A 16,019-nucleotide genomic window follows, 5' to 3' on the forward strand; every position below is an offset into this window, starting at 1 on the left:
GGAGCATTCAATAAAGATAGAGTGACATTAAAAAATGTTTATTACAAAATAATCTATCAAAATCAATATTTCCCCCTTCAACATAGTCATCCTTCAGAGTGATGCACTTGTCCCATCTTATCCACTTTTGGAAGATGTCCTCTAATCCATTTCTTGATACTCACTTCAAAACCACCTCTAAAGGCTTCAATGCATTATTGTCGGAGGCAAATTAACATTCTGGGAGTGTGTTTTCGTGGGAAGCATATGCAAAACTGTTGCTGCAAGGGCAACGTTCCATACGTTGTTCCGAAACAAGGTGTTAAAAAAAACACTAGACAAGTAGATGGGATGCAAAGGATAAAACTTTAATGTAGGCAGACAATATTTTATTTATATGTTAAGGGTAATTTACTTTTAAAAGAGTCATTTTGTAAGACTGGAATGTAGAGCTAAAAGTCATGTTTGCATGAACAATGCAAGAGGTCCGCTGTGTCACTTAGTATTTGAGTTAATGAGCAAGGCAACGGACCCTTGAGAGATGATGTGAGCTTACGCAATCTAAGGAGATATTTCTGGGTGACAATACCCATAGTAAGTGTATGAAATATATCATACTATTAATATCAAAGGAAAATAAATTTGTTAGAGCTTATGGAAGATGGGAAGCAGCCGTAAGATTTGATGTAGTAAATGTAGAGTGTTTAAAATTGCCACCCTGGTATAATCTTGAGAGTGTGGACTTATTTTGCAGATCAAGGGTGAAAGTAGTCATGGTGGAGACCTAGTAGTCCTGAGCACGATCCTGAGGGGCCGATCTTACCTTTGGAGGGGTGCAGTATAATGTTGCTAGCTTGTTTATAGTGGAACTTGTAGGAATTTGTAAGGAAGCAGTCATGAAGTATTGCAGTAGCAACCATGGGCCAGTAAGACCATATGGTGACATGTAGGTCAGCATAACACATAGGGAAAAACGATTGCAAGATGTGCCCGCCATGCTTGGTGAAACCTGCAGTGCACAGTGGTAAGAGTCAGAGCAGGCAGGATAATGTCACCACCTCAGGACAAGAGCTGTACTGTAAGCTATGTGACCAGGGGCAGGGTAATATGCCTGAGGGCCAGATGAATAGATGGGAATTTTGAAGCAGATTCATTTGGTGTCTAGCAGAACCACCATGACACCAGGTGCACGCTAAACTAGACAGCTAAACCCAGCCAGCTGCATTTATGGGTTTGAGACCAGGTTGGGTCAGGCACCTCCTGCACTGAGTCTGCTTGTGGGATTTGGTACTACAGTTTTGCTGATCTCCTGTCACCAGACTCTTGCCAGGATAATCTTTGCCTGCCTCCGCAATGGACACAAGCTGGTCCTCAGTCGCCAGTGTGGCCATTCCACAGCAGAACGCCATCACAGCAGTAGCAGAAGAGTGCCGCTGATGTCAATGCCATCGCCTGCTATCAGGTGACACAGTGTGCCTACACATGCATCTCTTTCACAAGGCAGAAGCCAAACCCCTGCAAGCCATGAGCTGAAGCTGAATAAAACATTTCCCTAGACCAGTAGTGCATTAAGGGGTCCACCGACCAACACTCCACTATTCAACCTACCGAGTGCCATTTGTCCCTACAGTATTATGAGAATTCAGTTACATTAGCACAGATTGTCCATAAAACAAAGACAATTTCAGAACTAAAATTTATGAGGTTAAACATTTAAAGTAATCAAAATTAATATCTGTATAAGATAAAATTCTGTCTACCATTACCTCTTTTCAAGTGTCTCTTTGAGAAAATAGTAATGATGAAGAACAAAAAACAAACCATTTTATCCTACTTTTTGAAAAACAAAACATGCTGTGGCATGCATCAGACACGCAACAGAGATGATCTAAGGCCATTTCAAGAAAATTTCTATTTCACATTTCTTAAATTATAGACTTAAGTCTGAGAAAGTAAAGAAATTTAAATAGTAAGGAAAGAGAATTCAAGAGGATGGTTAACCCTTTCACTGCTGTGGAAGTGTATATGTGTGCTGCCTGGGTTTTCCTACAGTGCTACTGATGTCTGTACAAGTCCTGAGCCGCCAAACTCTCTCTGCTGCAGCCTAATTACTTAAGCATCTCAGTGGATGTTTTGAATATTTATTTTGAATATTTTTTTCCATCTACAAAAAAAAAACCTCATTCCAATATCTTTAACTGTTTGCGAAATATGACAATTGTTATGGTCACATAATTCCTAATTTGCAGGGATGAAAATGGGCACATCGCACACAACCATCTGTAGGATATAAAAATCTATGACTTGAGAACAAAATGAGATACCATTGTGCTCTTAGTTTTCATTACTGCAGTGTTGGTTTCATGTATTTTAAGCTACCTGCATTTTTCCACACTTGGGCAGTAGTTTGCACCGACACATAGCATGATAGGACACTTCATGCTGTAGATATTGGGGGAAGTAAGATATGTATGCACCTTATGTGGGTGCTCTATTCATTCTGAGCTGCAATTCTTGTTCAGTATGGTGTGTCAATGTTTATCTCATAAAGAAATCACTGATTTACTTGCTGCCAAAGAGCTTTTAGAGGATTTTGACACTGAAAGAGACTATTCTGGGCAAAATTGTGCAATTGAAGGTATGTGGCCATTCGTCTATTAATAATAGATCACTGTAACCATTTACACAAAAATCTGTTTCAACTGCTCATTTCTGTTACGACTTCATTAGTGCTGCAGTGTTGTTGACAGCATTATTCTTTTCAGAAAATAAACTGAATGGAATCAGTTTATCAGAAGATAATGCCACTAGCTTACACACTGTCTTTACCACTTACACAATATCATGAAAAATTCTTGTGAAAGTACATTCCATGAGGTTGGTGTTTCTCTGTTGATCCATTATGGACACAGGACAGTGGCTTGCCCAATATTTACCGAAGAACCTCGCAAAACTACCATATGTCTTGAGGTGTTGTCAAGTCTCTGAGGAGCACTCTAATAACAGACTCACAGTATCTAGACACTGGTGGCTTCAGTATGCTAATGTCAACACATCTGACTGTCTACACATGGAGTGCATTTGGGGCCTGAAGATGGCATACTGAAATGCTGAAACTGGTTGCCAAAATAAAATGGCGTCTTATGACATAGGGCTGTTTAGTGACTTTCTTTGCTAAAGGTCGGTCTTTTTTGTTCAAAGGTTTTTCTAACCAATGAAGCCATAGAGAACTGAATGCTCAAATAAATCTATATGCATTGCAAGTTCTAGCAAAGAGTTGTAATAAAAATGAACTGAAACCTCATTCAATACTGATTTCATCGAAGCTAGTGACATTTGGTGAAATTAGACATTTCCTGGGCCCTGTTTTTCATGCTTGTGTTGCAAGAAGGCCAAGAATTGTCTGTCACTGGAACACTAATCCAGTGACGATTTACAAGTTTTGTCCGCAGCTGACTAGGCATTTGCAGTTTACACAGGAACTTGACAAGCAAAAGAGATCAGGAAAGAATGATTTCATTCACTCCTCAAAGTGTTTCCTTATGACAGTAATATCAAAGAGCAGTATACCTGGGCACCCTCTCAGGGGACACCACCTTGTAGTAGGCACCTTCAGTGCCGGGCGGGAGGGTTTGCGTGCTTCGGTGAAGTCGAGAGCTGTACCGGCGGTAGTATAGCTACTGGCAGGATCTCCCAAGCCGGACTGGTCTCGACAGAGGAGCCAGACAAAGTGTGTCCCACAACATAGGGCAGGGAGGGCTCTAGAGGCGTAGTGAAGCCAGCTTCCCTAAAGGAGTAAACCTCATACAAATCCTGGTCCTCCAGGTTGGGGGTTGGGCATGGGGCTAATAACCCCATACTGTAAAAAAAAGAATATTACGGAAATTCAACAGAAGCCTCGGAAACTGGATGTAAAGCATGTATCACGACCCCGGCAAAGGAAACGGATAAAGGATCTAACAGTAGCATCATGGAATGTGAGGACAATGCTTCAGCCTGGAAAAAATGAAAGAAATAGCCAATGAAATTTTAAAATTCAAATATGATATTGTAGGGCTACAGGAAATAAGATGGCAGGGGAATGGGCAGATAGATAAACCTGAGTACCCATTGGTATATAGTGGACCAGAAGAAAGAACAGGCCAACTTGGAATAGGGTTTATAATAACTAGGGAAGTTAGGAAAAGACTTCTAGAATTTGAACCCATAAATGAAAGGATGTGCAGACTCAGACTAAAAGGTAAATTTAGGAATATATCAATAGTTAATGCACATGCACCAACAGAGGAAAAAGAGGATATAATTAAAGAACAGTTCTACGAAGACTTGGAAAAAGTATACGGTGCAGTACCTAAATATGACCTGATGCTAGTAATAGGAGATTTCAATGCAAAAATAGGGAGGAATGAACATCTGTATGGAGTTTCTGGAAAATATTCACTACATGAAGAAAACAATGAGAATGGAGACTTACTATGCCAATTCGCAGCAAGGAATAATATGATTATTAAAAGTACCTGCTTTCCACATAAAAGGATCCATCTGGGTACTTGGAAGTCTGCAGCCAATGGAGTAGTCAATCAGATTGATCATATCTTAGTGATTGCACGCCACTCCACGTCAGTTACGGATGTACGGGGCTGCAGAGGACCAAACTGTGATTCAGACCACTTTTTGATAAAATCAGTTTTGAGAGAGAAACTGTCACTAACAAATGGCAACAGAATGGGAAAGATGATGAAATGGAATACAGACAAACTGAACATCCCTGATGAAGTAAAAAAATACCAAGTAACACTAAGCAGAAAGTTGAGCAATGAAGAGACCACAGTAGGAGTAGATGAAAGGTGGAACAGGTTTGAAAAGCCATTAAGGATGCTGCAGAGGAAATAATAGGCATAAGAAGGAACAGAAGAACCCAGGAGTGGTTTGATGAAGACTGCAAGTCAGCAATAGAGGAAAAGAACAGGGCAAGAACAAAAATGATACAGAAAGAAACCAGAAATAATGTGGAACAATATAGAGAATTAAGGAGAAGAGCTAACAGACTGTGCAAGAGAAAGAAAAGAGAGTGGAATAAGAAAAAATTGCAAGAACTAGAAGAACTAAAGCAACAGAGTGAAATAAGAAAGTTCTATCATGCCACAGGCAAAATGAAGAATAGATTCCAACCAAAAACAATGGCCTGTTCCAGTAAAAATGGGAAAATGATAAGGGAGGAAGAACAGATAGTGGGAAGATGGGCAGAATATTTCAAAGATACACTAAGCACCAGCCTAGAAGATGAAGAGACAGCTGCACAGGAGGTAAGAGTGGAGCTGGAAGTAGACAATGAAACCAATGAGGCAAGAAAGCCAACACTACAAGAGGTCTCCCAGGCTGTGCACAAGTCAAAAAACAATCGAGCCCCTGGGGAAGACAGCATAATTGCTGAATTAATAAAAACTGGTGGTGAGGCTGTAATAAAGGAACTGCACACATTAATATCAGATATATGGGAAACAGAAACTATGCCAGATAATTGGAAAATTGGAATAATAGCCCCCATTTATAAGAAAGGGGACAGAACAGCATGTGAAAACTATAGAGGTGTAACACTCCTAAGTACAGCTTACAAGATCTTCACATGTATATTAAACGAAAGGATATGGAAGTGTGCATAAGGCATACTAGGGGAATATCAGTGTGGCTTTCGACCGAGCAGAGGAACAACTGATCAAATATTTGTGATAAGGCAAATGATGGAAAAGTTCTATGAATATGATATAGATCTGCATTTCTTATTCATCGATTTCAAACAAGCCTTTGACAGCATAAATCGGCAAGAACTATATGACAGCATAAATCGGCAAGAACTATACAGAGTACTGAAAGAAGTTGGTATATGTGCGAAACTAATAAGACTAATCAGAATGACAATGACAGAGACAAGAGCAAAAGTAAAGGTCCTTAGCAGAACAAGTGAAAGCTTTGACTTTAATAAAGGTGTGAAGCAAGGGGATAGTCTCTCCACTGTCCTATTCAACATTGCCCTGCATAGCGCAGTAAATAAAATCAACAAAAGAGGCACCATATTTATGAAAACTAGCCAGGTATGTGCATACGCTGATGACATTGCTATAGTAGGAAAAAATACCAACACACTCCTAGAAACATACCGGGCAATGGAAACAGAAGCCTTGAAAATTGGCCTCATAGTAAATGTAAACAAAACAAAATATATGGTAATGTCACAATCTGAGGCCAGAAGAACCCCTAAAAACCTAAACGTCAATGGGAAATGCTTCAATGGAGTGTCCTCTTTTAACTACTTGGGAGCCCTAATAACAAATGATAACAGTATTGGAAAGGCTATAAGGGAAAGAATACAAGCAGGAAACAGAGCTTACTTTGCAAATATGCAGCTTTTCAAAAGTAGCCTTGTTACGAGAAAAACTAAATTGCTAATATATAATTCCCTAGTCCGCCCAGTTATCACATACGGCTCAGAGGTATGGACGTTGACAGAACATGATAAAAATGCTCTAAGAAGCATTGAGCGGAAAATAATACGCAAAATCTATGGGCCAATAAGGGAGGAAGAAGGCTGGAGAATACGCTACAATGCCGAATTACAAGAGTTAATACAAGGCAAGGACATAGTAAAATTTGTTAAATCACAGCGAATACGATGGCTAGGACACTTGGAGAGAATGGCAGAGGATAGAATTCCAAAGAAAATGATGAAAGGTGTGATCCATTCAGTTAGGCGAAAAGGGAGACCTAGAAGAAGATGGATCGATGAGGTAATAATGGATATCAGCAATATGGGAGTCCGGGGGTGGAAAAGAGCAGCAAATAACCGAGAAGTGTGGAAGAAGATTGTTGAAGAAGCCAAGGCTCACCAAGGGCTGTAGAGCTACTGAAGAAGAAGAAGAAGAAGAAGAATACCTGGGCATGTCTCCCATCCAAGGGACTTCTTATAGATGGAGGCCTGTGCCCATTTCATGTTCATGTGAGTTTTTGTGTCTATATTCAGAGTAAACTACAAAAACACAGTTTGATGTTATATGCTGCTGCAGCAGCAAACAATAGTCCCATAACTAATTTTGAGGTTTACGCTGGAAAATAGACAGTCAACACTGCATAATTTGCAGCTGTCATGTGGCTGCTCTCTGACAGTGATCTGGTGAACAATGGCCACACTGTTCACTTAGACACATTTAGCTCTTTTGTGAAGAAAACATGTTAGCAATGAAATGAAAAGAGAGCTGTGCTGTATATTCATTGTCTACAAGGAACATAACATCATTTGGATCACCCAGCCATTAGAATACAATGTGAACAATGCTGGTGTCTGTTGTCAACCTTGCAGACCAACATTTTCAGTACAATGTATTTCTGCAGAGAATGGTCAAATGCTGGAGAAAATTGTACATAAATCTTTTGCTAATGGCACTATCAAGTGCATCTTAGTCTTACAATTCAGTGCACCAGAAGACAGTAACTATGTCTGACTATCACCATACTTGCAGCTGAGCTCACTGATGGGGGTGTGCAACAAGTTACTGGCACCACTGTAAAATACAGGACTGTAGGTAACTTGAAACAGAGACATTTTCTGGAATATATGCCAACTGGAAGTAGGAAACATGCTGCTAATGTATAGCATGATGAACCTCCAGGGGCAAGAAAGCAAATGGAAAAACTTCTCGCACAAAGAGACATGTTACCAGCATGAGTGATGTGGTGCAGCTTTGTCTGTGAAACCTTTCATTATATCCATTGTGGGCAACAAATTGCAACTGAGTTTTAAATTGATTGTTTATGTACGTACAATATGCAACCAGTAGCTTTTTAAATTTGATACGATTTATTGTACCATTAAGTAGAGTTGTCATAGATACCATGAGGCAGTGCAATCATCATGATACTTGCATCTAACTGTACATGGTTCACAAGATTATGTTTCTGTACATCTCCACCTGATTATTAGTTCATGGGACAATAAAACATTTCAAATTCAAAAAGCTGCTGTTTTCATATTATACTTACATTAACTACCAATTTATGGAACCAACCTTTTATCATGATCCAGAAAGAAACAGTATGCGATACATTACAATTTTCATACAGAATCAATCAGGAGTGTGTAGAAGACACGTGTATTTAAAAATACACCTCATGAATTTTTTCAACTATAAAACTCTTTCAAATTTCCTAAAACTGTGCCACGGATGATATGCTTATACTCACAAACTATTCACTGAAAAACAATTATGTTGCAGAATATAAAACACACGAAAGTGATGCTAAAATTGTGCTGCATTTAGCAAAATATGTCAACAAATGAGAGACTAGCATTCCTCTTAATATTGTTAAATTTGTACTGTTACTGCAGCTCAGTGAAGAAAACAGGCCCAGTACTGTAACTGTTTAACATGAAGACATCAAAAGATAACCAGCAAAATAACAACACAAAGAGGTGCTGATAGAGGAAGAGGACACAGTGAGAGGGTGAATGAGTCCCAGAGAAGAAGAAGAGAACAACAAAAGCTAGAGTACTGAAACAGTTTATGGTACCTAAAAGGTCCAAAAGAACATTAATAAAAAAATTAAGTAAAAAAATTTAGTTTCCGTAAGTTCATGAACAACTCTGACAAAACTGTTGTCAGTGAGAAATCTGTATGACTTGGGTATTTGGTCTATGCCTGTTGTTCCATAGTCAATGTACTTAACAGCTTAAAGGATGATCTGGGCTCAATTCCATGTACTGTCAATGATATTTTCTTAGGAAGATGACTGAGAAGGATGCAAAGAGACTCACAAGGTCAATCAAGCAGCTTTTTTCGAACTGGCGAGTCTCAGTAAAATAGACACAGTGAAGTGAATGGAAAAATTAATGAAAAAATTCATCTCGTGTGTTATTCCATGTAAAATCAACACACTGTCTAAATCTCACCATCTCACATTTTCTTGAAATTTGGAACAGATGTAGTGATGATATGGACTTTAAAAAATATGAAATTTTACTGACAAGGGAATCTCCGCATTGCACCACCCTCAGATTTAGTGGTAAGATGGCCCAGTGGATAGCCCTTCAGAAACTGAACACAGATAAAGCCTGAAAACAGGCAGAAGATGTACTGAACTGTGAAGAAGGTCCAACCCTAACAATTCAACACAATTCAACACTGAGGGTAGGACAAGAGCCATGGTGATGGGGCCAAGAGGTCACGGTGTTTGACTGACAGGTGGGCAAGCTAAGTTCAAAACTCGGTTTCACAAACATAATTTCTTTTTAAAATTACCATCGCAAGTAAATGTGATGAATAGCAAGAGCAGGCGAGATACCACGTAGATAGCCCACAGAAATGAAAAACAACAAATAAACAGGTATGAGCTATGTTACAACAAAGGAATTCAAGAGTCAAAACTTCCAAAACGGAATGCAAGAGTCATAACACGTAGTGCACATATAGAACAAATAGGAAGTACATATGTCTGGAGGCTCATTGCCTTGTAATCATGGGATTCCAGTGTCAAGTCCTGTTGAAAAAATACACGATCTCCTAAACAAATTAAATTACAAACCTCTTAGTAGATCGGACCCCACTGTGTAGGTGCGATGCAAGATCAACGCACTGTGGTATGAGAACACTACATCTAAACAAACAAACATTGGAACAAATACACCACGGACTTCAATTGACTACAGTGCACTGTGGAGGGAGGACTCCTTTTGATGAAGCTACTTGGCTAGCAGTAGATTGTTTGTGCCTTTGGACGTACGCATGTTAAATACGCGAGTGATATTCTGTGGGCAATACGAATCCTGCAAATATAGCTCGCGACCTGCATAACAATATCCTTAAACATTTTCCAAACTTTAAGGAATCAACAAGTTCCTTAACAGACTGGATGATTGTGCAACATTCATACGATTATTTCCTGCATTTATTGATAAATAATATGTGTGATGATGAAGATACGTTGCTGATTGCTGCATGACTGTATGTACCAGATGATGATGATGATGATTCATATGAGGAACAGAAAGAAGAGATGTCACAATGTCGATCTGACTGCATTTCATTAGGTTATATGAAGGAAAGTTGGAGAAGGTGACACTAAATGTGGTGTAGACCAGCTGCATGCCACTTCTCATAGGTACACTCCACCATATGTCCTGAACAAAGCAGGATTTCTTTTACCTACATTTTATTTATTTTTGCAAGAAAAAAAAGGTGTATTTGGACCACGCAAGTTCAGCAAAAGGTCAACAGTGTACTTGCGCAAACCCCCAATGTCATTGTGAATTGTTCTGCATCAGGCAAAATGGAGAAAAGATTAGTGAAAGATTTTAATGAACATGTGATGGCTCCTTATTTGAACAAAGATTTTGCTTTGCTCGTTGACAGCTGTACAGGACAGAAGGATCAGGCATTGTACAATTTTGGCATGGGAGTAGACGTAATTACCATTCCTACAGGTTGTACATCTCTTGTGCAACAATTAGATTTATTTCACTTTAGAGAAGTGAAATACTTTGTGAGAAGATGCTACAATTTTGCAAAGCTGCACAGGTAAACATAGTAGTATTGTTTGTGTAATCATATGTCTGTTATTGAAGTCCAAGATCTCACACATACTCAGCTTCATTCTCTGAAATTCCAGGACATGTTCACAGTTGCTTGAATATATGCAGGTTTTGATGGTGCATGAGTGGAAAACTTTCAACACATTACAAACATATGTTTTAACAAAGTACAACAAAAACTGTGTGACAAACTGTGGCATCCATTTGTTGCAGCTTATGTGACCAAGTATTATGTTTCCATCATTTCTTTGAGACTGGTCACATTCACATTCATACAATCACCTAAACTGGGTAAGGAGGCATATCTCATATCTCACTCACTCACCAGGTACAAGTTAGGTGTGTCGATAACAGGTTTCTGTCATATGACACACATACTGTTAGTAACCGTGTATGACACACCAGACACATTTACCAGCAGAGAATTTGGTTGACTGTCACCTTGTCATCAAACATTTGCAGTTTTCATTCAAAAGCTGCTTCCTTTTGGCTGCTGATGGAGTAGTTGTGCAGAATCAACTTCCGTTATAGGTCACTGTTGCAAATAGTCATTACACCACGACACAGGACACAAATTTGAATACAGAGAACAGACATCGCAATGACCTGATGAACAAATTATCATTTCGTGAAATTATGATGATAATGATAATGATAATAATAATAATAATAATAATAGCACCAAGTGGGCTTTGAACCCAGCCCAGCTGCATGGCAGTCCAACATCATAGCCACTTACCTTCTGCGCACATTCAACTAACGTTGCTCAATGTTGCGCTTCCTGAATTTGGACTGTATATTGTTTCTCTTTTGCCTTTTTTTTCCCCTCCTCCACAGTTCACTACACCTTTCTGTTTTCCTACCTGATCTGTGTTAACTTTAAACCAGGGAAAAGCTAGCCAACAGAGACAAAGGGAACTATATGTTCATTTTATGAAGATGATGTAGTTAGTAGGGAAATGCCAGATATTGAAGACTGTAACATTTACTGAATCAGACGGAAGTAATCAAATATTTCGAAAAGACCCATTTTGTGTAACCTTAAACAAGCATACAAAAATTTTTGAGGCAAGTTTTCCAGCACAAAAATAAGTTCCTCTAAATCTGCTGAACTGAGATGTAAACATCGTATGTTAGCTGGTCAAAATGGCGCGCACGCACGCACGCACGCACGCACGCACGCACACACACACACACACACACACACAAAGGCACAATTCGAAGTTACAAGCAACGCCTTGCAAAAGTGTTTTGTAACCCATCATCTATTGATTCCAAGAGGGGGAAATGTGCTTACTGTGCAGGTGGATCCCAGATGCATAAAATTTTGGAAGAATCCTTTGCTGAAAATTCAACCGAAAAAGTACAATTTGACCAGTGGGTTTCAGTTGACTGTTGTAATCTAGACACTTTGGAGAAAATGATAACTAACTGAAACCCTCAGCTGCCGACAGGTGTTGTTGATATACCTTGATGTGGACAGCTGAAAATGTGTGCCCCGACCGGGACCCGAACCCGGGATCTCCTGCTTACGGAAAGCGTGCAAGGGATAAGTCCCTGCAGTCGCGCTATTTATCTGTGTCCTCGGTGGCTCAGATGGATAGAGCGTCTGCCATGTAAGCAGGAGATCCCAGGTTCGGGTCCCAGTCAGGGCACACATTTTCAGCTGTCCACATCGAGGTATATCAACAACACCTGTCGGCAGCTGAGGGTTTCAGTTAGTTATCATTTATTCCAGGGAAAAGCTGCACGGTCATCAACAGTATTCTGTTCTTTCGAGAACAGTTACTGTCTTCATATATATACTTTGGAGAAAGATTCGGAAGAGTTTATTGATTTATTCTGCTGCAATTTGTCCTATTTGGTTCAGCACAACTTCACTGCCAAGCAGCAGGGATATTTGCTTAATTGCACAAAAGAAAATCAAAGACTCACAATTCGTTATCAGGTGTGATTTTTCTAAAAATTACAGCATAGTCTATAAGACAAACTTTTTCTTCGAAAAATTACCTCCAAAATTCAGGTGAATCTTATACTCGGAATTAATATAAAAATGTCCTGTGTTTGATTTAAAATTTCTGCCTGTCTTAAAAGTGGTCATACATTTGATGCCAAGGGGAAACCTATCTCTATCTGGCAATAATGGATTCAACTGGCAGCAGCAGTGCACCAATGCAAGGAACATGAGTTGCAAGGATTCACAAGGCTGCTAACACACTCTCCTTCCCACCCCGCCATTACAAACCTGGAACACTGCCTAGCCTACGATGTGTCATTGCAGTTTATGATACCAGTGAATTTGAACTAAAAGTGATTTGTGTTATTAGTACCAGTACAATATTTTTGTTAGTAGATAGTTTTATTATGGGAAAATAAAAGCTATTCATATGATGCAGACTATAAATTAAAAGTAAGAACATATGCAAAAAAAAACATGGAACCAGAGCAGCTGAGTGGCATTTCAGCCCTCCATTAACAAAAAACCAATCGTAACTGGTAGGCTAGTACAGAAGGACTGAAAAAAAAATGAATAAATGTGCAAATAGAGAACTGAATGCAAAATGGCCAAAACTAGAAGATGATGTATTGAAATGGATTCAAGGACACTGTCAAAATGCACTGGAATTAGTACAAAAGTTATTCAAATACACTCCCGTAAGCTAGCATTACAGTGGAATTTAACAGACTTTAAGGGTGGAGTTGGTTGGTACTACAGGTTTATGAAGAATCATGCATTTAGAATGCGAACCAAAACCAAAACATCTCAGAAAATGCCACAAGAGTATGAAGAGAAAATATTATCTTTCCATCACTTTTATTCAGCATCAAAAGAAAACCAGTGTGGAACTGAGAAAATTAGCGAATATGGACGAAACTCCTCTTGACATTTGATGTGCCAAGTAACGGAATTGTTGCCATGAATGGTGCTACAACTGTAACTAAAAAGTAAGTGGATATGAAAAAATCCACTACATTGTTGTCCTTTCATGTTGTGCTGTTAGTACTAAACTGAATCCAATGATCATTTTCAAGCAAAAAACAAAGCCAAAAGCTTCTGAAATACCGCCAGGTGTTATTCATGTACATGATAAGGGTTGGATCGATGTGGCAGGTATATAATTATGGATTAACATAGTGTGAGAGAGATGGAAAGTTATTCTGTTTTTCAGATGGGTCTGCTGCCCAATACAAAAACAAAAACAAAACAACTTCTAAAACCTCTGCTTCCGTGATGACGATTTTAAAGCGGAAGCAGAATGGCACTTTTTTGCCGCAGCATGTGGCAAAGGGGCTTGTGATGGTTTTGGGGGACCTGGAAAGAGACTGGCAATTTGCACCAGTTTGTAAACACCTTATGAAAACCAAATACAAAACCTACTGAAACTCTTTGAATGGGCAGTAGAGAACATTGCCAACATAGACTTTGCATATTCAGCTCAATACGACTATGTTGAATCAGAACACTTCTTGAAAAATTGCTTTCAACAACCACTGACTATCAACAGAATGCATTGATACCATGCACTCATTTCGAATACTAAATCAAAAATATTTGTTAAAAACTTTTCTTTGGATTCAGAAATCTGTGGGAAGGAAGTGTCAGAATTTCCTGATAGAGTAAAATTAACACACATATTAGGCTACATCAATTTCGCCTTTCTACTTAACTGATGGCTTGGGTATGCGTTACAGAAAAATGAAGAACCTGATGAAGTAAAAAATAACTTTTCTTCATCCAGCTGGGTCATGTACTTCCTTCTGACATCCAAGAAATGCTGACGTTCTGTGGATATCAGCTGACGTTCCGTGACTCCTGCTGGAAGAACTTATATTTTCAAGTAAAGTGACTAGTACCAAATGAATGAACCCTTTTCAAACATAAAATAATACACAGATCCTGTTACTTTATAGTTATTTGTATTGTGGACTATTTACTTGAATCTTTATCATAACAGTGTTCATTTTTATTTTCATGAAAAATGTCAATTTAGAAATGTAAAATTAACACAAATACACATTCAGATTATTGGCAACAGGTCTTCAGGTCATCATCATCATCATCATCATCATCATCATCATCTTTTTTACTAAGGAAGAAATTATCATCCCAAATTTATATTTTGGTCTCATGGAATAAATTTCTAAATTTTAAAATATGTACTTTTCGAAAAAAATTTAAAATTTTGTTTGGAAAAAATTTTCTTGTAATAAGCTATATATTATTCTACACCACAAGGAAGGGTGTGAAAAATGCTATAAAATGGTATTCATCCCAGGTCTTTTAACTCAATTACGAAAGCTTCTACAGCAATTCTAAAAACTGCTATTCCCTGTTTTTGGGGCCATTTATGATAACTTCACAGCTCTTTAATTAAAAAACAAATTGACACATCACAGTAAAATTTCATATTTTTGTAAGTCTATACCAAAAGTACACCTGCGTCAAATTTCAAGAAAATCTAAGATGGTGAGCTAGCAAATGGTCTTTTTCTGTGTTGATTTGACATGGAATGACCCTTGCATCCTTTCAAAAACGTATTTCATCCCTGAATGTACATTTTGAAGCACAGTTCTGTCTTGAGGGTTTCAGCCAGATACTGAAAGACCACTGTGAAGTCAAAGTGACAAACACACATCTATGAATTTTGCTGCTTTTTTTGCATGTGACATTTTACTGAAGTGTGCTGTATGATTTACACTTGTATATGAGCAAAAACAATTTAAAAGACAGATTTTATTGTTAACTTTTCTAACCGAGATGCTACACAACAAAAAAAAAATTATGTTATTTCGGTAGAGCCACCACCCATCCAGGAGGTCAGTGTGCTAGGCACGTTTCTTGCTACTGCGTGTGTGTGTGTGTGTGTGTGTGTGTGTGTGTGTGTGTCAGAGGGGGGGGATATATATATATAAGAGAGAGAAAGAGAAAGAGAGAGAGAGAGAGAGAGAGAGAGAGAGAGAGAGAGAGAGAGAGGTGGTTCTTTTTTCCTTTTTGTGGGAAGTGGGGGATTTTCAAACCAGCATCTGCATAAATATTTCTCCATTAAAATCTGAGAGATTACACCTATTATGCCAAGTGGTAAAACATTACATGAAACTCACAGGCTCTAATGTTATCATGTATAACAAGAAACTGTGCATGGTGTCTACTTACAGCTCACCACGAATGTAGTCCATTCGCTTCGCCACATTTTGCTTAGCTTCTTCAAGATCTTGCTTCACTAACACTGGACCAATCATTTTATACACTTCGGCATCCTTTTTCAGCAGATCAAGTTCCTGAATAAAGTGTAAGTCATAAAGAAAAAGGCATACTTAAATCAAAAATATGTTAATAAACCAGAACAAAATAAACAGAAAATTTATTACACCATATTAACATACATCATAACTAATAATGAAAACTGACATGACGGAAGTACACGACAATATAAGAAAAAATGTCCCAGTATACATGGGT

The 16,019-nt window shown here is 38.5% G+C and overlaps 1 protein-coding gene across 1 annotated transcript in view; it reads right to left on the bottom strand.

The window, feature by feature from the left end:
* The window catches only part of LOC124713061 (prefoldin subunit 6), a 59,650-nt gene that overhangs the window by 7,226 nt on the left and 36,405 nt on the right, over positions 1–16,019 (bottom strand). Inside the window, exon 3 of the mRNA XM_047242920.1 lies at positions 15,714–15,838. Coding sequence (XP_047098876.1) covers positions 15,714–15,838 — 125 coding nt within the window. The remainder of the gene's footprint in view (positions 1–15,713; positions 15,839–16,019) is intronic.

The sequence above is a fragment of the Schistocerca piceifrons genome, chromosome 1, assembly GCF_021461385.2.
Source record: "Schistocerca piceifrons isolate TAMUIC-IGC-003096 chromosome 1, iqSchPice1.1, whole genome shotgun sequence".
NCBI lineage: Eukaryota > Metazoa > Arthropoda > Insecta > Orthoptera > Acrididae > Schistocerca > Schistocerca piceifrons.